At 38.0% G+C, this 24,069-nt stretch overlaps 1 protein-coding gene across 9 annotated transcripts in view; it reads left to right on the top strand.

Annotated features, from left to right (window-relative positions):
• FRYL (FRY like transcription coactivator) overlaps positions 1 to 24,069 on the top strand; it is a 153,709-nt gene that overhangs the window by 1,589 nt on the left and 128,051 nt on the right. For 6 of the 9 annotated variants that reach the window (XM_068680302.1, XM_068680297.1, XM_068680295.1 and 3 more), the window contains exon 1: positions 16,450 to 16,746. The exons of 1 other annotated variant lie outside the window; for it this stretch is intronic. In XM_068680302.1, the coding sequence (XP_068536403.1) occupies positions 16,569 to 16,746 (178 nt within the window). In that variant the 5' untranslated portion in view covers positions 16,450 to 16,568. Of the gene's footprint in view, positions 1 to 16,449; positions 16,747 to 24,069 lie in introns of those variants that run through there. 2 more of the 9 variants (XM_068680298.1, XM_068680296.1) reach the window with 1 other exon arrangement.

Here is a 24,069-nt window from a genome sequence, read left to right as displayed (position 1 = left end):
TGTGTATTATGTATAGGTGTCTATATGTTTACTTAGAAAATATGCTCCAGTGTCATTTGAACATTTGTTCTCACTCTGCCGTGTTACAGGTGCATTTCTGCTGAACAGTTTTGTAGCACATGATTAGAATGACAAATGAGTCACAGAATGCTTAACACTTGACACTGTATGTTGTTCAAATAATGTGGAACATATGAGACACATCTGCAAGAAAAGATGAGGATGCTAATAGGGACACAGAAGAGCTGCTTAGCCTGTAGAATGGGAAAGCTGTGTGGAGGACTGGGGGGTGGGGAGAGGTTAATGGTTGAAATGGTGTTGTAGGATTTCTCTCATCTAAGATTCTCCAAAATTCAGAAGGTCAGAGTTGTGTTTTTGACAACAAAAATTCATAAAAAGGGTTTTTCTTTTTGAACCAGTTTCCATCATGGAGAACAATTTCATATTTATTATAAGTGATAATTTTAATTAGGAAAAATATATGGTCATAAGGAAATCTTATGTAATTTACTTGTATATTGAACATAAAATAGGACGCTATCAGTGGTGGTGCTTAACACCTGAAATAAAATAGATTTGGCCTGCAAAAGGGCTTGAATTATTGCAGATTTTTTCTAGAAGAATGAATTGCTAAAAAGTAGTGGAGAAGGAAACTCTTGTGTGCCAGCTGACTTTGATCTTGGTTAACTCTGCACTCTTACAGCTCTGAAATTATTTACAGCTATCTGTGCACAGGTGTCTTAATCCTATTTTTAGTATGTTTTGGTCAGACAACTATCTTATTGGTTATAGAGATGCTGCTCTTTTTCCATGAGCAGCCAGCAACAGTTTCCTTGAAAAGAATTGTCTTGGCCAGATCTTTAACTAAAGAGAAACAGCATGATGCAGACGCAATTTGTGCAGTAATAAGAACCACGTTACACTTCAAATCTATGGTAAAGTACATCTATAGAAAGAAGGACACAGGTCTTTAGGGAATTGGAAAATGCCTGTCCCTTGGCTAGTAGGGAATGAAAATATAGTATGTCTTTATACAAAACAAGTAATTTGCTTCAAAGTCAGGGAGACAATGATAGGCATCTTTTTTTTTCAGAGTTTTGGGCAAAGCACAAGCCATGCAGCTATTCTCATCTCTCATATGCAGTTAGAGCTTTCCTGTGGAAATGTTAGTTCTTCTTGGTTGTGCTTCTGCACAGCAGGGCTTAAAACATCCTGCCTTTCTTTGCCCAGAGGCAATGGGCACCCCTTCAGGAAGTCTTCAGGAAGTCTTGCCTCTGCTCTCCTTAACTCTTCTGTACTAAGAACTTCAAAAACAAACAAAACCCCCAAACCTCTCCAAAACCAGTCCCTGATCCTTTAACTTGAGACACACCTTAAGGATTTGGGCTAAAATGCATAGCAGATCTGAAGGAATCACAGCTTTGTGAGAGAACATGCTTAATTTTAAACATATTTCTCTGGCTATTATGCATGAATTGGTGGAAGATACTGCTGGTTTGGACAAAATGACAATTGTGGCACCTCTTTGTTTCCATTTATACATAGTCAGCTGTCTTGAAAGAATCTTACTATATAAGCTTACCTGTGCATGGTAATGGATGTTACATGCTGATCAGTCTTTATAGATTTTTCTTCCTGTTTGTTACAGCAGGTTAATTTGAAAATAATGTTTTTGAACATTCATTATTTAAAAAATGGAAAGCAGCAAAGTTTGTTTAGCAGTATTTTCCTTGAAGAAGAAGTAATTCCAGCCTGAAACTTTTTTGAAAAAGAATCCTCACGTCTTTCACTGTGACAATTGAAGTATTTTATTTAGAAAGCCACAGGTGTGGAAAGGAAGCAGACACTCTTCAGTTTCTCCAAATGAATGGAACATCAATTTTTCTTTAACTAGAGGAAACTAGCCTAGCCTTCCCAGGAGATCGTGCTCAGCTATGTTTTAAATTTCAGTGTTTGTCTCTTTCTGCTCTTCCAAAGCATTTTTTCCCATATTGCTTCTTAAAGGAACAGTCTTAATCTCTCCTTCAGATTGGTGTAATAGAGTGTTTATTTTTCAAATCTGAATATTATTTTTCCCCCTAAATTTTTTTTACAATACCTGGTAGTCTCTCATATGATTCTTCTGGTATTAGAAATGAGAATAATCCCATTTAATCTGATGTGCGTTAATTAAATGTATACTAACACTATTTTGTTTAAATCCCAGTTTTTCAGAGTTTTCTTTCATGATGTGCCCAGCTCTTCCATACATGTCTTAATTTGTGGTCTATGTAAAGAAGTGATGTTTCAAGTTTTCTTCAAGCTTCTCTGCCACCAGGACACTATCAAAAAATCTGAGCATTTGAGCCTGTGTGAAGAAGCAATACATTTGCCTTCATTGCTGTCATTTAAGGAAGGTCTGTCCACCCAGCTGCTGAAGCTGCACAATTGGTGTGCATTGTTTGACAATCTTGCTTTTGTGCAGTTTCATAAAGTTCACTGCAGGACTGGCTTTTATTTATTCATTTTTTCTCTCAAGCAAACCTGCCTGGGTGTGTATAAATGCATAAATGTTCCATGTGTGATAAAAATGGATTTTGTTTCTCTTGGGTGGCTCAGCAATTTGTTTTTGTTTTTAGCTTCCTTCATCTTCCCACACACTTTTTCTAGTGACTTTGATGTGCTGAGGATTATTTATTCTAGTAGTGCATTTAACAAGTATGTTCCTTATTTGCTAGTAAACCAAAATTGCTGTTTTGAAACATTTTTTGTTTTTCTCTTTCCTTAGTAGAAATGTTTTTGGACCTTAACTCAATACCCAACTTGTAGTTGGGTCTCTGTTTCATTTCAAGGATATCCTGACTTTACAAATAGACTGAATAAATGAGATTTCAGCCAGTATCTTATACTGGAAGTTTGTATTTCCTGACCTGTGCTCAAACTCTGAAACCAAAAACTTTATAAAAATGTAAAGTTAAATTTGTTTTTGATATTTATATTTTTATAGTTTCTAGTAGTGAAAGAGAATAGATATAAATTTCTTGCCTTTTTTCCCTTTAGAAATGAGTAGTCCCTCAAATTACTTTAGCTCTACCAAATTCGAATAAATACAGCATTCAAAAACAGATGTTTTATGATAAATATGAATGACACTTTATAGATAGAGTGATTAGTTACTGGGTGACTACCTAACTATTGTAGCTAATGACTACTAATATGTACAGATATTTATATACTAAACTGCAATATTGTTTTTTTACAGACCTATATAGAGCTCCACTGGGAGCTTTTGATGTTGCATCTGGTGGTCTGATTTTATTCTTTTTGTTAAGACAAGAGACAATGGAATGCTCTTAAAAAAAAGTCAGACAACTTTTCAATGGAAAAAATTAAACATTTTGTTACAGAACATGTATTACAAATGTTACAGATCAGAAAAATTGTTACTTTAATTATACAATTTGTATAAACTATTTGCTCTAAATAATAGCTGGGGTTCCTCATGTATTACAGTAGTAAATCATGCTCAAATGTACTAACTGATAAGAACCTTAATTATTTTACTTTACCACTGTCCTGAATTTAATATAATCATTATGCCTGTAACAGATAAGGAGTGCATTTTTTCCTTTAAGACAGGTAGCAATCTTTTTGTAAGCCTTAAAATGTTGGAGACTTCAGCCCAGAGTACCTATTACAACTCCATTTTACTGTAAGAACTGATAGACTAGGCTGTTTACTGTTTAAACCAAGTTACATAGTTCTGGCAGCAGCATTTGTTCTTTCTAGTTAGCTTCAGATTACAAAGTGGAAATGCACTCAGCTTGTCAGTGAAAAGAAGAGCAATGACATCTATATTTTAGATAAGAACTTGGAGTGCTGTTGTTTTACATGGGAGAAATTGGTGTTTAAATTTCCCTAGTAGACGAACTTCCCAAGTGTGACTTGTGTTCCTTGTCTGGGATGGAAAGGTTGGTTTGCTTATTTTAATAGCTAATAAATATTCTGAGTAAAATATTTGTTTGCAGTTGGTGGCTGTCCTGTGTATTGTTTTTATCTTAGTGCAATATCTTTTTCACAGGCAAAGTAATACAACTATTAGTCAAATCATTAAAAACAGATAAAACACAAGCTAGGGAAAAAATAGAGGTGGATGCTTACGTAACCATTTAATGAAAAGAACAGTGTAATTACCAACTTGAATTCCTTTTACTTCTCCAATAATAACTTATTTCCACACTTCAAAAAGGTAATTATGACAGTAACACTCTTGTATATTGTTTGTAAGAGTTGCAATGGAAGGGAATGCTTTCAGTTAGATTTTTCTTTTTCAGTGTCTACTAAGATGTTGGTCTCCACTTGTGGAAGGAAGTGGGGCAATTGGTGGCTGCATGCTGTTAACAATTTAGAGATTGTTGAATAATCTTGGGCTTCAATTTTGCTTGTATGGTAATGGTGCTTTCAGTGGATAAACACCTTTTTGTGTTTAAGCTTTTTAGTTTCTATGAGTAAAATACCTTTGTGTTTCCTATATTGTTTTTCCTATCATGATTAGTCATCACAGAATAAGTGATGCTATATATTGCTCCCAAAAGATGAATGGCAAACTTGCAGGTGGCTTTTGGTGTATCTAGCATCCTGAATACAGCTCAAGCATTTGCTGAAAATATATTGTCAGCACCGTGTTGACAGTTCTCTGCGCATAGGGAAGAATGTTGCTTTATCAGCACAAGACTGATTTCTACAGGTCAGAGTTGACTGAGCGTTATACCTTATATAATACCTTAATATATACATATTAATGTCTGTGTGTGTGTATATACCTTATACACCTTAATATCATTAATAAAGCATTTCTTAACAGATGAAATACTGTAATCTGTATCAGCATAACAAATCTAGCTCTCTAAATGTGAAACCGGGGACAAACCTGAAAAGAATGGCTTACAAATGGAGAGAGACAAAGATGACAGTTCTGGCTGTCAAATGTAATACTGAAACAATCTTATATTAGGTATCTAAGAAACAAAATAAATATTTAACTGAATACAGATCTTAAACCAAATAATAAAAGAAGACTGTTCCCAGCTTATGTGCATTTAATTACTTAGAATGGCAGGTTTCTGATTGAAAGTATGGAATGCTATGCAAGCAGTGTTGGCTTAGTTATAAGAGTATTTGGAGATAACTTTCAATTAAGTTCTGTTCTTCACAGAAATTACATTGCTTGAGTGAGATGGTTCTTTAAGAATTACTGATACACGAATCTAAAGCATCTTTTTATGTGAAAAACTTACACTGAATAGTTCAGAGGAGATTGGTGAGAATTATCAGAGGTCTAGAAAATATAAAAGGCTAAAAGAATTCTAAAAAAAAAAAAAAGGTTAAATATAAAGTCAGTTTTCAAACAAATAGAAGACTGCTGAATTGAAGTCACTGGTTATTGATGTCAGTGCTCAATGGGGCAGCAATGTATGAGCTAAAACTGAAGTTAAGGACATATATGGGAAACGCTTACAGTAATGAAACATAAAATTGATAGTCTGGAAAAACTGTAGACCCTTCCATGCTGCTGGCAAAAATCTGTGAAACCTATAGGTATGAGTCACAGAGTGAGTTGGGGCTGAGTGTGTAGAATGATGAATTGAGCAGCATCTTGAAATCTTTTTTTTTAAATTCGTATTCTGTAATTAGATGTCCTTTCCTGCTGGTACTTACTCTGATTGTTTAGCACAAGTGAATAGCAATATAGATAATGTGGTATGTGATTGTAATGACTGAATGTCAATTATTTCAAATCTTATAAAGCCTTCAAACAGTTGTGTCCTGAATATCAATGTAGTTTCCAGCCTTCTGTTAATTGTAATTTTTTTCATGAGATTTTCAACTTCCCCCCCGCAATTAGTGTACTGTTGTAAATGATACTGGCGGATCTCTGTGTCTCTGGGTAGACTATTACGTGGGTGCTTGTGCTGACATGCAATCTCCTCCTACTTACAGTGAAAGTACTCACAGATTTCTTTTGTCAAAGAGAAGAATCAGGCTGGTTCTCTTTTACGAATTCTTCTGGGTTGCCATAATGTAATTAGTGCCTTCTCCACTATGCTGGTAAGATTTAGTGGGGTGGGATCACAACATGTCTTGTCTCTCTTCAGTTCTAATTTTTGTTTGCATGTAGGCACATCTGTGGAGTTTTGAAAGTTGGATTGTAAATTTATGATCTGAAAGTTATCAGTAGCTTACTTTGGAGAGGTTAATATAATCTTAAAAGTATTGCATGATTTATTGTAGAAGAACAGATCATATGCAGCATATCATGAAGAGCTACAAAAATGAATTTGTAGTACCCCTATCTGCAGATTCTGCTCTAGCCTATATTTGGGCTTCTTGTATAGGAAGTGATTTCAATTTTCAAGCTGATTTGTATCAAAACTTTTTTTTACACCTCTGTAGTAAGTTACAGGAAGTGTATGGTATGAATATGACATAAAGCAGACTTATAACTATATATATTCCTAGTTCATAGAGTCATAGAACTTCTTGGGTTGGAAGGGACCTTAAAGACCATCCAGTTCCAACCCCACTGCCATGGGCAGGCACACCTTCCCACTATATCTGGTTGGCCAAGGCCCCATCCAGCCTGGCCTTGAACCCTGCCAGGGAAGGGGGCATCCGCAGCTTCTCTGGGCAACCTGTGCCAGTGCCTCATTACCCTCTGAGTGAAGAATTTCCTCTCATCTATGTTGATTCTCTTTTTAGTTTAAACCACCCCACCTTGTCCTGTCATTGTCTGTTCAAGCAAAAAGTTGCACTCTATCTTTTCTATAAAGCCTCCTGTAAGCATCGAAAGGCTGCGGTAAGGTCTCCCTGGAGCCTTATCTTCTTCAGTCTGAACAGCCCTAGCTCTCAACACTTCTTCACAGGAGAGGTGTTCCAGGTCAACACTTCGTGGATCAGAGGGCTTCAGATCAACTTAGTTTATGTATTCCGTATAAATGCATATAAAATTACTTTTTCAAAGATGTAAATTTACACAAGAAGCAGTTTTATATGGGAGGGAAAACCACAGAAGTGCAGCTATTGATCTTTCTGATTTACCTCTAATTCATTACACGCCGTATTAAAAGTGGCTTTTTTATTCTGTATGATACAGGCTTGTCTGTTCTTGGAAAGTAAAACGTGCATCCATGTGCATATACATGTTGTATGTATCATATGATGAAGGGTCTGTTCATTAGACTACTGGCATGCAACTATTTGTGTTTCTGAGCAATGTATGAGGACAACTTTTACTTACCAGTAGCAGTTTCCTTATGTTCTTTGAACAAGACCTTATCTAAGATGGTTCCTGTTGAGGTTGTCTGAAGTATTCAACTGCAGCATATGTGGTTGTTCTTTAAACTAGAGCATTTTGCATCATCAAAATTGGGCATGTCCTTCTCTATTGCACTTCTCTTCAGCTCTCATTTGCAAATTACTGACTGAAGTGTTGCACTTCTACTGTTTGATACCTAATCAATATGCAAGCCCTCAACATGACACCAATTCTCAAAAGTGGATGTTAACAAATAATGGATGGAGGGTGCCGGAATGGTCAGGAGTAAGAATGAAGGCAGAAGGAACCAGGTGTAACTTAAATCTAATGCTGTAGACCTATGTATCAAGACAATTTGTAGACTTTGCAAGGCAAACCTATTTTCAAGGAGGTTTTCTATCTTCTGTATGTGTTTCTGGTTTCCAGGTACAATATATCTGCCTTCTCAAAAAAAAGAACTGTCTACAAGTAAAATGTTTCCAGTGAACATAGCTGCCACAGCTTGTTACATGAGACAGCGATGGAGACAGGTCTACGGAACAAGCTTGCTATCAAAACGTGGAACAAGCTGAAAGAAATCTGGAACTACTGTCTCTGGTGTTACTTGTTCACATAGGATCCATTAAGCAAGCTTAACTTTAATATAACACAAACAAATATTTGACTGTAAGGAAGTAAATGGAACGCTATAAATACTTATCTCATGCAATTACCTCGTTTGTTTGTCTTTACCACATTTTAATGTTACTAACCTGGTCTGTATAGCAGAGCACAGAAGATGTACACCAAAACCAGTAAAGCCTTGATCCAGTCAGTTTGTGTGAATGGATATTTTGAAGCGCAGATAAACTTTCTGTGGCCATGTTTCCCATTTTGCAAGGGAAGAACTAAAATAAGTTGGAGTAGGTAAGCACTATGTATACCAGTACAGAACTAAGTATTTAATCTAGATGTCCAGAAGATTTCAACTGGTATTAGAAACAGATTGCCCTGTCTAATGTGAACTCAGCCTGCTCATTTAATTAATGCAAGCTATGGTATAGAATCACAACAGAAAAGAAGGATAATGATAATTTCCACATGTCAGTAACATTTTAAATATAACTTCCTTGTATAAAATATTAAGCAGTAAACTAAGATTAGGTCAGACTTGGTAAGGAAAGCAAGTGGTGTGCTGTATGCACTTCCAGAATCAACTTCTGGAATTACAATGAAGATTATTTTGAACAGTAAACCATAGGTTCTTAGATGTTAGACTTCTATCCTTTGGGCATAATTTTAAAGGCTGGCACTTCTTTAACCATGTGTTTTAATGCAATGCTAGAGAAAACAATAATGAAAGCAGCAATGACAGCTGTGAACAGAGCAGTATTTGTATGAGAAATGTATGTTGCACCAGTTCTTTTTAGCCTTATATAAGGCTAATAATGTATTTGTGTGCTTGTTCTCTGATGCTTATTGTCTGTGATCTGGTTTTTCTGTAGACAAACCAATATGAAAGACTGGTAACTCTCTTCCATATATATATTTTTATTAAGCATGTAAAAAGCTTTGGGTGAAGGTTTTCAGGTGTTTTGTAGCAATCCAACTTCATAGAAGTTTTGCCTCTATTCTGAGTAAGAGATTGTTCTTCGTCAAAGCCCTTGTTTTTAGATGCTGGTTTTTTTTTAATGACCTTTGCATAGAAATGTCAACATTCTACTTGTCATCATTGATTTTGTTTTATACGGGAAAAGATCTGGTCACTTCCATTGTCATGTAATGGTTTGACGTCTTCCCTTGCTGACTGAAATGGTGTTCCTACTTGCGTCTGAATGGGTATGATTCAGTGTAGATACTGCTCTGGGATTTGCTTTGAAAATGTAAGTTCTTATGTGAAGAAAATCTGCCAGTGGAAGAAATTCATAGGTTTGGAAGATCTTGTGTGGTATCTCAGAAGTCAGAACAAGCAAGTGGTTAGTGACAGGAAACCCACATCATTATTCTGACTGAGGATTATAAAAGTAGTGGAATAAACAAATACCTTCAACTTCTCAGGAACTCCTAATGTGTTCAGGAAAGCATTGTGTTCTTGCATGCAATTTCAAGATAAGAGTTGCTATTACCTAATACACAGATGTTAAAAATTTTGGGGCTTTTTATTAACAGGATAATGTTGCATTCAGTCAGTGAACGTAAATGTTGTGCTTCATGTTCAGCTTTTGATTGATTTACTTTAAGTATTTTATTTCTACTTGTGTGTGTGTGTTCTTCTAATGCTGAATTAAAGCCAAGCTCTTAAAACAAAAAGCAACAGCAAAACACAACCTCCAGAAATCCCCAACCTTCCAAAGGAAAAGCCACAAGTAACTCAAAGCCCAACCTTCCATACAGGGCAAGTACAGCTTAAGTCAATGAAAAGAAATGAAACTCAATAGAAATGAAACTCAATAGAAAAAAAATATGGAAAGGTGTCAGATGTTTCTTACTTTAGTCTTTAACACAGAAACCTGAAAGCTAGATATTCTTTCAGAGAAGTATGGGGACAACAAACTGTTTGCATGTCCACACATTAAAAAAAATCTAATTGTTGAAAAATTAAATGGCTTGGATTTAAACTATTTTTATGTGAAAATATAGCTGCAATAAATTTACTCTGATAACGCAGATTGCTTAATGCAAAACTTATACATTGATTTGTCCCTGTTTATTCTGGTCATTAGCATTTTTGCTGCCAAGTTCCATTAATTGAACCGGACTGAGGAAATCATTAATGCTAAGAAGCCTGGGAACTAACTTTTAAAATGATGTTTCAAATTTTATGAAGGACATCTTTTTTAAATTTTGATTTTTAAAGGAATTAACATTGCATATGTCAGGTTTTTGCAAGCAGTTAGGCTAAACTGAAAGTGAGATGACTTCATAGTATCACAAATAAACCATTTTTCCCTTATGCATACGTTTTTATAGGTTATGTTCTAGGTTGCCTATCTAGTTTCTGTGTCTATAGGCAAAAAAGTGGCTGTTAAGTTAGTTCTAAAACTAAGACTTCTAATTTTCATAGAAAAATATCGTATATAGAGAAAGACAGGGCTTGTCCTCCCCACTCCTCTGGTCTTCTGTGCAAAATTATGACAGTGTCCTGTTAACTGGCTGACAAGTGTGAAGTAAATACGTGGTAACTCTTGTGAATTTAATGCACTTAGTTTAATTTACAGGCTGGACTGCAGGTTTGATTTCAAGCCCCAGTGTTTTATTCCGTGTTTAGTCAAGTATCTTTGGTCTTCATTGCGGGGACAGGGAGGGGAGAAGAGGAGAGCAGATTGTTTTCCTTGGGAGCAGACAAATTCTTGCAAATCAAGCTTCTATTCTGAGATTGAAGGAGGAAAAACTTCCTGTACTCTTCTGTACTTGAGTGCTGTAGTAGTTGCTCTATTTCTGTAGCAGATTCACTTGCACTTGAAGCAGTGACGTTCAGTTTGAACTGGCAAGTTGAAGAAAACACTGTGCACCACATAAGGATCATTACTAACAATATGCCCAGTATGGGATTGGGTTGCATAGCTGAAACCATTCAGCTGAATAAGGGATGATAATATTTCTTGGAGGCCTTCAGACTGAGGTGGGATTCTGACTAGAACAATTCACTTCTTGAAAAGGCAGAACTCAAACCATCTCTGTGCTACAGGGTCTTTACTGTTCCAAAACTGTTTTGACACAACCTCTGGTATTACTGCTCCAGCAGGAGGCATTGTTTTACTTTTTTGGGGGGGGTTTGTGTTCTACCAAGATACGTTTCTGAGGAGCTGGAATAGCATAAGGGCTCTTTGCCACCAGGAGATGCTCCAACCCCATCTCTGCGCTACTGGAGCAAAGTCTCTTCAGGGGAGATCCTATTTCAATGCCGGAATGTTTGCTGTGCATGCTGTCAGCTGGCTGGCACAGAAACCCCTCCAGTTATCTCCTCTGCTATGCTGGTTGTACTACTCAACCATTTTGCACTATAGTTATGGCTAAGTTTTGGCAACCACATTACTGCCACCCTGGCTTGATTTCTGCCAAAAGCTGAGCATACTCTGAAGCCAAAAAGCAGTGGAAGGAGGTCAGCAGCTGGTCCCCCCCCAAACCCCACACACCTGTGGGACTAGAGCTAGTCTGCTGCTGAGGCTGGCAGGGGGAAGATGGAGCAGTGCTGCCCTGTTTTTTCAGGCAAGGCTTTTTCAGAGAAGCAGGCCTGTTATCCCATCATAAAGCAGGAGCTGTTGTGCTGTTGTGTCATGTCATGCCAATGTGAGCGGATTCCAAGTTTAGTCTCATTCCCATCAAGAAACATTTTTTCCCTTCCCCCCTAATGTAAGTCCCTTACTGCTCCTTATCTCTACATAAGACAATAGTGCTGCTCCCTGAACCTAAATAGTCTTCATCTAATGTACTAACAAAACCGATCTACCTCCAGATTTGGTAATTTGTGTTGCACTTCATGCTGCAGCTAAGGCCAAAGCCCTGTTACACTCTGTCTGTGCAGTAATCCTGTTGAGGCAAAAGGGCATCGCCTCTTTTTTTTTTCCCTTCCTGACAAAAGCTAAGGACCTTTCCTGCCAGTTTGTGTCGGATATAATGGAAATCTTTTGTCCTGATTGAGACAGCAGGTGGGGCTGGGATGGGTTTGTTGTAGCTGGGTAGGAAAGCTTTAGAAGCACTATACTGCAAAATGAAAGGTCTGTAGAGCATATTCGCTAGTGAAGATACCCATCAAATGAACAGCAGTGTATTTATGGTGGGCTCTAAGACATCTAGGCTGTCTTCTAAAATTGTAATTTCTAGTATGTTTTCTACTTCATAGCTGTCTCAAGTTTAAGTTCAGCTATTTTTTACTATAGTTATTGCTCATTTTGGAAAATTTCTCAACATGTGCACTCAAGACACTTACAAGTAGTCTACTGCTATATCGATCTTTCTTTCATTGATTTTGTTCTGTTTTTTTTTTTCAGTGTTTCTCATTAGGACATTCCCATATCAGCAGGTTCACCTGCTTCAACACAAGTCCTGGATCCCTGCTGTGTCCCCCCTGCATCCTACACACCCCTGTCAAACATTTTTACCACTTGTTTTGTGAAAGGTCTAATCCAAACGGACAGTGCTCTGAGCAGTGTTGTTTTGCTCTAATCACTCGTTACTTCTTTAAGTCCAGTATTTTTGCATGTTTCATGATCTGTTCTTATTCCTTTCTAATGCAAAATTGTGCTGATGTGGATTCCTGTTAGTAAGGGCTGTGAAGCTCAGATGTTACCTTCTCTCTTGTTATACCACGAGTTATGAAATTGCCAGAGGTCAGTCAAGCCTGAATGACCTCACCAGACCTATTGATGCAAGACCACAGTCTTTTTGAATGCAATACGTGTAGACAGCCATCAAAGAACTTGTGGTACTACAAATAATAGTTCTATAGAAGCGTGAGTATCCTGCTGTTTTTATGGATTTCGAGGTTCCAGAATAAGAAGACTTTATCAAGTAAGGCCTTTTGCCATTCTCTGTTTAAAGATAAATTTGATTATGACAATTAAAAGAATTGTGTGTCTTCCCTCACAGTTCAGTGAGTTGTCTGCAAAGCTTGCTGCTTGGACTGTATAAAAACCACAGTCGTACAGTGCAGTGTTTAAGGAAGTTGACAAGAGCACATGAGAATGGGAGAGAGGAGTGCATGTGGACTGACATAGCCAGAAACTTAAGCTTTCTCTTTGTTTTGTTATTTATAAAAGGCTACGGTCCTTGAAAGTAAGGGAATATTGAAGTCCTGGAGTTAAACACCATCCACATGTAGCCATGTATGCATTGCCTCGTCTTCCATAGTTATCTCCTCAGTGTCCTTTTTCTCAGGAGCAACTGGCTGCTCATGGCTTGGATGGGTAAAAAAAACTGGCTGGATGGCCAGGCCCAAAGAGTTGTGGTGAACAGAGTTAAATCCCGTTGGAGGCCCGTCACTAGTGCCACTCCCCAGGGCTCAGTACTGTGATCAGTTCTCTTCAATATCTTTATCAATGGTCTGGATGAGGGGATGGAGTGCACCCTTAGTAAGTTTGCAGATGACACCAAGTTGGTTCTGAGTGTGATCTGCTTGAGGGTAGGAAGGCTCTGCAGAGGAATCTGGGTAGGCTTGACCCCTCGGCCAAGGCCAACTCTATGAGGTTCAACAAGGCCATGCCCCAGGTCCTGCACTTGGAGCACAACAACCCCATGCAGTGCTACAGGCTGGGGGAGGAGTGGCTGGAAAGTTGCCCAGTGTAAAGGGACCTGGGGGGTATTGGCTGATAGGTGGCTGAACATGAGCCAGCAGTGTGCTCAGGGGGCCAAGAAGGCCAACGGCATCCTGGCTTGTGTCAGAGAGAGCAGGACCAGGGATGTGATCGTCCCTTTGTACTTGGCTCTGGTGAGCCCTTACCTCAAATTCTATCTTCAGTTCTGGGCTCCTCACTACAAGAAGGACATTGAGGTGCTGGAGTGTGTTCACCAGCTTCCTTGCCTTTCTTTGAAGGCTCTGGAGAACAAGTCTTGAGGCTGAGGGAGTTGGGGTGGTTTAGTCTAGAGAAAAGGAGGCTCAGGGGCAACCTTATCACTCTCTACAACTACCTCAAAGAAGGCTGTAGCAAGGTGGGGGTTGCTTTCTTCTCTCAAGCACCAAATGATAGGTCAAGAGGAAATGGAATTAAGTTGTGCCAGGGGAGGTTTAGGGTGGATATGAGGAAAAATTTCTTCACTGAAAGGGTTGTGAGGCACTGGAACAGGCTGCCTGGGGAAGTGGCTGAGTCACTGCCCCTGCTATTTGGAAGATGTATAGATGTGGTGTGTAGGGACGTAGTTTAGTGGTAGACTTAGCAGTGCGAGGTTAGCGGTTGGAATTAACCTTAGATGTCTTTTCCAACCTAAACAATTCTGTGATTCTTAAAAGTTACACAAGAACTATCCTGAAGAAAAAGCCATAAGCTTTTGGGTACATGTGTTACATAATCTAATTAGTTCATCAGGTTAAATCTTGAAATATGATAGTATGTGTGGTTGGTGATTCTTACTTGTTTGTGTTTAAATCCTATTATTTAGAAGGCTGTTCTGTTTACAGGAGGTGAAGTGTAATTTCAACCTTTAATTTTACTTATGGCCAATTCATGAATGTCACACTGCGTGTAGAAACACGTAGAACTGTGCATTTAACAGAAGTGATGCACTAAGTGCTTTCTGTCCCACGCCATGCCCACATGTGTAATAAACCCTGCGAAGTGTAGCTGGGAGCACTTTGGTTTCTAGTTTGAACCTTTCTGAGGGCATTTAGGTTAGGCACTGCCTTATCCTTTGTAAGCTGTAGTTTGGCAGGTGAATGGCTGGAGGAAGCGATCTCAGTCTGATGAAAGCATCTGATTTTCTCTTTTTCCCAAATGCTAGAAACTGCAAATTAGGTTTGTGGCAAGACTTCAAGAGTTTTTTTTTTTTTTTTTTTTTTTTTTTAAAGAAAAAAAAAAGGAAACAATGCTATTATGAATAAAATGATTGCTTGAGTTTTTCATGACTCAGTCTTCTGTAATCAGGAAATATCTTTGTGGTATCTTACTACTTTTTCTGAAAACATAAAACTTCTGAAAATATATTCCTTGTAACATTTTGTATTATTAGAAAAAATACCATGAATGAAATGATTGTAAGGACAATTCTTTGCTTAATCACCAGATCTTTCACTGTGGAAAACTATATTCTAGCAACATATCTTTTATGATAAGGTCAGGCCTCCTAGATTTCTACATTCATTTACAAGGGAGATTTAGACTAACTTGAATATTTGGGGATTTTAATGCAGATTTGAATGCTAAAGATAGCACCCATCTTAAATCTGCAACTGAACTTGATAAGTATCTTAGGTGGCAATTTCAATGAACTTGTACCAGATTTCTCAAGTAGTGATATTAACTAGGTTTAACACCTAGTGCGATGGTATAGTTGGTCAGTAAAGGATTGACAGCTTAATGCAGTTGAGCGGTCCGTTGTGAGCATCAAACTGCTGGAACTCTGACCTGAAACAGATTATCTACATTTAATAAATTTTAAAATATTATTGTTTCCTTTTAAAAAGAGCTAGATACGGCAATGAATTTGAGATTAAATAGTTTATTTTAAGGAACGTATAGCAGTGTGGTGTACTTGACACTTAAGTCAGATAACTGTGTTGAATGCATCCAAAAAGGTCTTGGACGCTGAGCTGCTTTCACAAAACTACCAGAAGTGTTCAGGCTACCAGTGATACTTATTCAGAATGAGTATCTGCAGATTTTGTCTGAGTGACAGCAATCATCTCCAGTGAAATCAAGGTGGGGATATTACTTAGTAGTGTGTTTGGGTCTCTAAATCTGGTAAATAAAATAATACTTTCAATCATACATATTCCCAAATGTAGAAAGCGTTAGGGTACGCTTCTCGGTACAGTTTTCTGTACTTCTTTTTCTCTGAGTTTTCTGCTCTAAATGCAAGGCATCTTTCATAATAGCTTCTGTAAACTAAATATAGAACAATGTTTAAACTTTCTCCCAAATGAAAACAAAAAACTCAGTTATCCCTAGGGCTACTGATCCATATGGTTTAAAGTGAAAGTTTGGACAAAAGAGACAGCTTGTTTTTGTACTTGGTGTTTTCTGGAAGGCAGTTTGAGTATTTGAAGTGGTAAATACAGCCTAAGAGGCCCTGGAAAATTGATAATTTAATAAGTTTAATAAGCGTTGGTAACTTTGTAGCTAGTAGTTAACATCATGCGAGAATGCAAACGGTTTAAGTTGTGGTGCTGCTAGACACTGTTTATAAAGCTGGTGCATAGACTTTTTGTAATGATAAGCGTTATCTTTCAAATGCAGATGAACACTCTCTGTGCACTTCATGAAAATTAAGAGCTATTGAACTCTGTCAGATACAAATTGGAAAATACACCGTGCATTTTATTAGTGCTTAAAATTGTTGCAGCACTAAAAGGGTGTTTAATACAAGCGAAGAATTTAATGTACGTCAGTTAATACACTGGCTTGTTGTTGTTTGGTTTTCTTATCAGTCTGTACAGTTAGACGTCTTTAAAATCTGCCTCTGAGCAGCTGGCAGCTGACGTGCTGGCGCTGGCACCACCCAGGTTCAACATGACATCACGGGGAGAAGTAGTGTGCGGAGTCCACCTCTGCCTTCAAGGAAGTTACTGTGGGAGCACCGCTCTGTAACGTGCAGCTCAGCTGCCGCACTTAGTCAATGCTGAGCGTACAGAAGGCAGGGAAACATGGAATTTCTGAAAAAAATTGTTCCCACTGTTGTTTCTGGAGATGTTGTGCTGGATGTTGGGAGTACTGTCCGTGAAAGCTCGCCACGGCTGCTGAAGATGAGACGTGTCAGTCTGCTTTCACTGGGACAAACAATCGATGAAGATGAGGAGATACATGATTTACGTCCTCAGTACAGTATGTATCCGTGTCAGCAACCTGATAAAAAGTGATTACTGAACTTTCTTTGGGTCATGATTGCTTTGCTAAACTGATGAATTTCTTAATAAGACCTTTTAGCAGAGTCACTATGATAATGGTGTTTTTTAGGCTCAGAACTCCCTTGTAAATGACACGCTGTCATGTCAGTGACTTACTTTAAAGCAATTTTACCCGATTTCTGATGTGTTCCTTATTTGTGCATGCCTGTGATTGGGATTGGGGGTGGAAGAGCAAGGGCCATTGTGCTTGTATTAAAAGGCAGGGGAAAAAAAATCTTAGTGTCTAAATACTACAGTGTAATGTGCTAATAAAAAGAAGTAGAATGAGTTAATGTTACTTTTCCAGACAGTTCAGATAGGTGGCAATGGAAAACTTGTCTTTCTTGGTTTTGGCCTTTGGATAAAACGGTAGGGTCTTAAGGCTTCATGGTCTTGGATGCTGTTGGCAATCAGATGCAGTTTTTACCCTTTGCTATCTGATGGCTCTTCTCATGAGTTAGCATGGTCTGAAATTTAACTTTATGCATCTCACTGCACTGATGAGAGATGGTGGCACCCATCTCATTGAGTGGCGAATGTGTAGCCTTAACTATGGAACTAATTTGGTGAGGAGTGAGAAAGAGGCTGCCTTAAAAGACTCTTCTTAGCCTTTCTGATTGTAATTTTTTAACTATTTTTATTCATCTGTGTCAGGTGCTTAACAATGGCATTTGGGGAGAGCTGGGACAATTTTATGTTAGGAACAATTTTTCTGACAAACTGGAACAAGTCATAGTGGCGCCCACCATCGGAGATTGTGCAGAATAATGTCTGTTAAGGCTGTTATAGCCTTTGTTTGAAAACTCATCGAAAACTTACGCTCTTTTAGCCTGGTTTGTGTCTTCATTTAACTTTGAATGCTACGCAGTCGTGAAGTTTATAGTTGGATATCACTGAGGTGCACAGCTCAAATATTTCCATAGGCATATCTTACTAATTTTGTGTTTATGCTGTACTATGCTATTCTTTATAACTCACACTTTTAAGTAATGCTTTATTTCAAATGTTATAATTTCAGAGTTATAATTTAAGACAAATAGAATAGTCTTTGTTCAGGCTAAAAGAAAATGCTGTAGGCTGAAGCTTGTAGTCAGAATAGATACCTTCATCTAACCTCGTTCAACATTTTATTGATAGTTGAGCAAATGAGGTAATAGACATAGAATGCACTTATCCTACTGTTAGAGATGAATTCTCGTTTCTCACTTGTTAAATATTTGTCAAATGGCGATTACTAGGAAGAATTTCCACAAGTCAGTAGTGCCTGACGGATATCACTTAATGGCGTGATGTCAACATGCACGAAATGCAGACTTAGTCTGTTCTGGGATCATGCTTTTACAATAGCAGATAGTAGCTGAATCCTCTTTAAATTATCTGCTTATTTCTATTTTTGTATCATGGTAATGGAATGAACTGCTCTTCTGGAATAGAGCAAAAGAACTACTGCGTTTACCAGTGGGGTGTACTGCAGGAGGCAGGTGTCAACAAAACAGGTAATAAAACAATAGAATGGCTTACAAAAAAAAAAAAGTAAATATTTATTTGCTTACTGTCAGCAGATGTGGTGTTAATGCACCACAGAACTTACTGTAGTGAAGCTGTTCAGAAGCTTGACAGGTTTTTAAAGCTAAGGTTGTTTGTACTGTAGATATGTTTGAATTTGGAAGGTTTTTTATTCTTTATTCTGTTTGTTATTACTGGTGTTTAGGAAAGTTCTTGTATTAGTAAGAATTTAGGTTAAATTTTGAGTCTGACAACCATTTAAAAAGTATTATGTAAGGTCCTTAAAGCAAAAAAACTGCTATTGTCAGCACCTGAAACATAAAAGCACTAATTTTGGTAATACCACTCAGCTGGGGTTGTTTGTATCAGATCTAAATATTTTGTATGGAATTCAAGAGAAGTTTTTTCTTTTCAGGATTAAGGCATATTTATCAATATTGTCTTCCAAAATGTGCACTGAACTGCTTTGTACATTGTTTTATAGCAGAAAATAAGGCCTTAGAAATGTGTAAAATATTGTGTATTTTAAAAGACATATCCATCAGAATACTTTCAAGTGCTTTTTAGAAATTTAGCTGTCTATTTAGATTTATTGGATTATTAGAACACTAGAAAAACACATCTCACTTGCTGAAGTACTTGTATATATGATTTTACACATGACAACGTGTAATAAATTTGTATGAAAGAATAGGCAGTAATTTTAAATTTACTGCAACTTTTTGATTACAGAAAAAATCTCTGATTTCACAGTGTCCTTGTTGTTTGCAGTGTTAAAGGAGGCGAATACCATGACTGTTCAGTGTAAATGGGCAAATGGCAGCTGTAGCTAAGCTTGTGAAACGTGTACTTCTGGCAGAGCTGTGCTTTGGCTGTGTTGTAGGGCAGGGCAGCTAACGCTGTGGAGCAGCTGTGATGGTGAACCTTACAAGTCAAACCTGTAGCAGCCACCTAAGAGCTTTTAAAATTTATCAGTGAGCAAGTGTTCGCACTGCTCACAGTGTCCACGTTATTTCCGTGTATGTAAGACCTCTCTTCTTTTGCAAGCATGAATCCTGTTTCCCTTCAAATGTCTCTGCTAGGGAGTGGAACGTAAGCTGACAACGTGTTTGGTGGGAAAGAAATGAGTAAGAGAGCTGTAGCTGCTTCAGGGGGCTGGCAGCAGGGGCTGGGTAGACACGACCTGCCTGTGAGCACTGTGTCCCTGAAACACCAGCAGCTCTGCAGGGCACTGTCAGCTCCGTGGTGCTGCTCTGATCAGCCTTGTACAGCAGAGGATGACCGGGAGCCCCAGCATCTAGCTGCAATAAAAGTCAGTTTGGGGATCCAGGTTCTGAATTTCAGTTAGAGAAGGCTGGAGTGGTTAGTAGGCAGCTAAACACAAGTGCTGCTTTTTTTCCCTCTCCTCCCTTCAACCTCTGCTTGCTTCTTGTTTACATTCAGAGCCTGTTCCATAATACCGCTCGGGATCTAGAATGCTATTTACATAAAAATCTCTAATCCTCTCTCCTGTTTTCTTATCACGCTAGATAGTATTGTTTTCTTTGAGTAATGCCCCAGGAAATTCTTCTATGTATATTTTCCATAAGTAATAAGAAACCTTTCTCAAGTGCCTCTGGAGCCTGCTCTTGCTGCCCTTTGCAGCAGAAGGTAGGGGAAGGGGATTTTGTTTATTTTTTTGAGTGTAGCTTTACAAGCAGATCAGGCTGACACAATAGCCAGTGAGAGGGGCCATCTCGCTCCCAGCTGTGCAGCCCTTCCCTATCTCCTCTCCAGCATGGCCTTTTGCTAAGCTGATTGATTTGACAAAGAAAACAGCCTGGCATTTGGGGGGTGTGATGTTATTGAGGCGAATTGTTGAGGTGAATCAGCTCATCAGGGCTTCTTTGGTGAGTAGCAGGGGCAGCACTGGATGTCCTGCCATCGCTGCAAGTGACAGTCATCTTCTGGATACCCCTTCTGTTTTAAATGTATTGATATGTGGGAAATGAGCTCTTTAATATTTTAGATAAATGGAAACAAAGCATCTCTCCAGAGGTATCATCACTGCACTTAACATAATTTTTTTCTTATTGCTGCTTATAAGCCAATACAGACTGCTCCATAATTCTGACCACTCGGTAAATGTTTAAGTAATGCTTGCTTAAGACAAAGTCAACAATGAGCTGAAATGAAGTCCAGAATTATACAGCAAATCTTTAAAAGACCTGATTTTTATTGTATACTTGGCTGTACACCTAATGTACTTCCAGCCTAGTTGTCTGTTTCATCTGAATAATAAGCACAGATGAATTCATGGTGGATACATTCCTCAGTTCTTCCAGTGCATGCTTGTTTGTTCCTTACCAAACTCTTTACATCCTCTCAAAGGGCAATGTAGTAATTGTAACTTACTGCTGCTTTCAAATTGGGTGTCAGAACAACTCAAAAGTGTGCCTCGAAGGGCTGTTTCTTCATACCTAACAGGTACTCATGTAGCTTTCATGAGGAAGCAATGTATTAGTTTTCCTCTGAGATACAGTGAGCAGTGGTTAAAATTTTTGTATGCCATCACAGATTATCTCTGCATCATTTTCAGTGCAAAGGTATAGCCAGTAATGCTTTGCTCTGATTTTATAATATAATATTGTTTTCTAGACTTGAAGCACTCAGAAGGTTTTCTGAGGCTTAATGATGTTAATAGAGGGTTTTATCTGGCAGCTGAATCAATGCGATGTCTCACTGCTGTAGAAATTGTGGAGATTGTATCCTCCTACCTGTATAGCCATACTGTGTATTCACTTTTGTGGTCCTGGTGTAAGTTGGCCCTTGGTGAGACAGTTCAGCTTGTCAAACCAGGAGGGAACCACCCTTCCCTCCCAATACCAATTGATAGGAAGCAAGCCAAAATACTATGAGAATGAACCAGCAGCAGTTTAGTAAGTGAATGTTAGTAATCATGGTCTTTGGGTTTTTTTCTTTTTTTTTTTTTTTTTTTGTCATGTCCTGCAGATAACAAATATTCAAGTTGGCAGGGCAGAAGTAATTGAATTGAAGGGGTTTCTCTTTTTATTTTAAATATATTTACACTTCAGTATAGTGTCTTTGAAACATTATTGTGAATAATTACTCTAAAGATAATGCAGTTAAAAGGGGAGTTGTGTAAATGTGGCAAATGTAACTTTAGGCTGGGGAGGGGAAGATTTTTCACTCAGTTGGAATAGGGACAAAGTCAAGTTTTTTAACTTGACGGAGATGAAGAGAAGGGTGATTGTATGGAGAGAATGAGGGAAAACTTAATACAGCAAGAAAAACGAGCAGCTCTTCATAAGATCCTGTAATAACTTTATTAAAGAAAGCTGGGAAGTGCTGAATTCAAGACTTGGAGAAAAAAACTCCTTGTGAAAATAATGGATATGCTACTGTAAAACAGTTCTCTGATTTGGTGGTAGTAAGAGGAAATAAGTGTTTTGTTTTGTTTTTTTTTTTAAATCTGTCTAAACAGTCCACAGGTTTTGCAATCAGTGTGTGAAAAGGGTTTACCATGTTCCTTTTTGATTCATGCTGCAAATTTCTTACGTATACCTCAGATTTGAAAACACTATCATACCCATGAAATCGCTATCTAATTATATGTAATATCTACCTGTAGCCCAAATTAGAGTCTGTAAAAGTCTGGACAGTATAAAAAATCTTAGTCATATCTTAAGAACCATTTTCCTTTAAGTATAAAACTATTGTCCTTTATAACGCATTAAAATCAATCACTGTGCTAAAAAACCCAGACCTCCCCCCCAAACTCTTAAGTATATTTAAGGTCAGTGAAGTATATACACCAGCAGGATAAAATCAGCAGTTGCATACAGAGATTTCATGGTAGTGACATCAGCAATTCAAATTTAAGATATGGACACAATAGCTTGAAGGTTTTTATTTAATAATTCTTTATTTTTGAGTTGAAAAGGGGAAAAAGTGATTAAAATGCAAAAGTTTTAGTTAATAGATGATCTAACATGTTTCTTATCCCTCCTAAGGTGGCTTTTCTTCTTGTTCCTAATGAAAATGTGAATCATAAATGGAAGATGTTGGTATTATGACATGACATCCTTCAGTAAATCATGATACTTTGGGTGGCTGTTGGCATTTTCTGTTGGCTGTACTTCTGTTAGCTGTTCTATGCCTTGATTTGTGGACTTCCATACTTTTCATTTCTTCTCTTTTAAGCTCTTAAATAACAGAATGCTTCTTACTCTAAGTGCTAAGTTTATATACGTTCCTTCTGAAAAGTATTATGTGGATCCAGGTGGAGAGAAAGTAATTTCAAATATTTCATCTTAAGGACTACTTTGGAAAGGCTTTCCTTTTTCAGGAAATGGCATTCTCTGTGTGACAGCACGGGGTACCCTTTAGTTGCCCTTCAAGCAAGGAAATGTCACAACTGGCCTTTTTCAATGGGAATACATTTTCTCAGTTACTGTTACTGGAGAATAGTAACTGTTAATAGTTACTGTTACTGAAGCGTTACTGAAGAATACCTGTGATTTGGGAAGGGATGTTCGTGGTCTCACCCGTTTATCCAAAAGGCATCTTCTTGCTCTTGTCAACTTACAAAAGGTTTCCTTTTGTAGAATCCCCTCCCAGGTAGAGGCTTCTGACCTGGCATGCTCTTGCTCTAAGGTTTTTGATGTTTGCATTTATTTATGAAGAAGCAGTCTGTTAAGAGAAATCCACAGGCACTACTGATTTGGAGAGATGGGGAAAGCTTTCAGAAAGCCCCATCGTTTTAGCAATGGTACTTTCTAAAGATGTTCTAAAGTTCCTGTCTGCAGCAGGTGTTCTGTAAGATGCTCCAGCTGTTCAGGACTTGAAATAACCTCACTTTACAAGTTGTGGGATACCCCTTATGTACAGGTACCACATAAATAACTTGCTTCAGCCCTTTAGTACCAGGTAGGTCTGTAGTGACATGCATCTATGTTGGTCTATGGCAGCTTGGGAGACTTCTACTGCTTGTTGACAAGACCAGTATGGCAATCTGAGCTTTAGAAACCTTTGTGTTTGTTTTCTAATGTTAGGATGCTGTTGCAAGGTTGTATTAGATACTGACCCAAACCCCTGTCTTGTGTCTTTTGGTACCTTTAAGATACACTGGGGTGAGCCTTTTCTCAGTTACTTTGAGGAGATGACTGGGTGAAGAAGAATATCTTTACTTTTAAACTATTTTGTAGCTTGAAAGCAGGAGAAACAGGAAAGTGGTGAATAAAGGAAAAAAGAAATAGCTCATAATTTGTGTTAAAACCAATGCACTTATCCAGCATGTTGTTTTCTGTTGAGTAGAGATAACTTAAAGATATTTTTTCTATATTCTTTAGTTGAGATTTTCATAAGCTGCCGTTACATGGAAGGAACAGTATAGAACTGAATAGTTAAATTCGCCCAGTAGATGATGAAATCGTACCGTATGCATTTATAGGCAGATTGTGCTTTTGGAAAGCTAACCCATTAATGGTAATTGCTGAGAGGAATGATTAGTATGCTAGAGCTCTATCAAAAAATAACACGACTGACAGAGAGCAGCCAGTTCAAATGAATAAGCATATTCTCCACTTCACCTGAACGTTTCAATTACCTAATTCCAGCTCTGTGTTTTTCTTTAACTAGTAGAGGTTGCAGTGGGGTGCCACTGCTCCTTTCCATTTGGTCTGCCGTGCCCGAGGCACTCAGTGAATGCAGAGCTGCCTGCAGGGTCCCAGGTCAAGCGATAAACATCGACTGT

This window comes from Anas acuta, chromosome 4, assembly GCF_963932015.1.
Source record: "Anas acuta chromosome 4, bAnaAcu1.1, whole genome shotgun sequence".
NCBI lineage: Eukaryota > Metazoa > Chordata > Aves > Anseriformes > Anatidae > Anas > Anas acuta.
The sequence above is the reverse complement of the archived record's forward strand: the minus strand, read 5'-3'. Positions and strand labels throughout refer to the sequence as shown.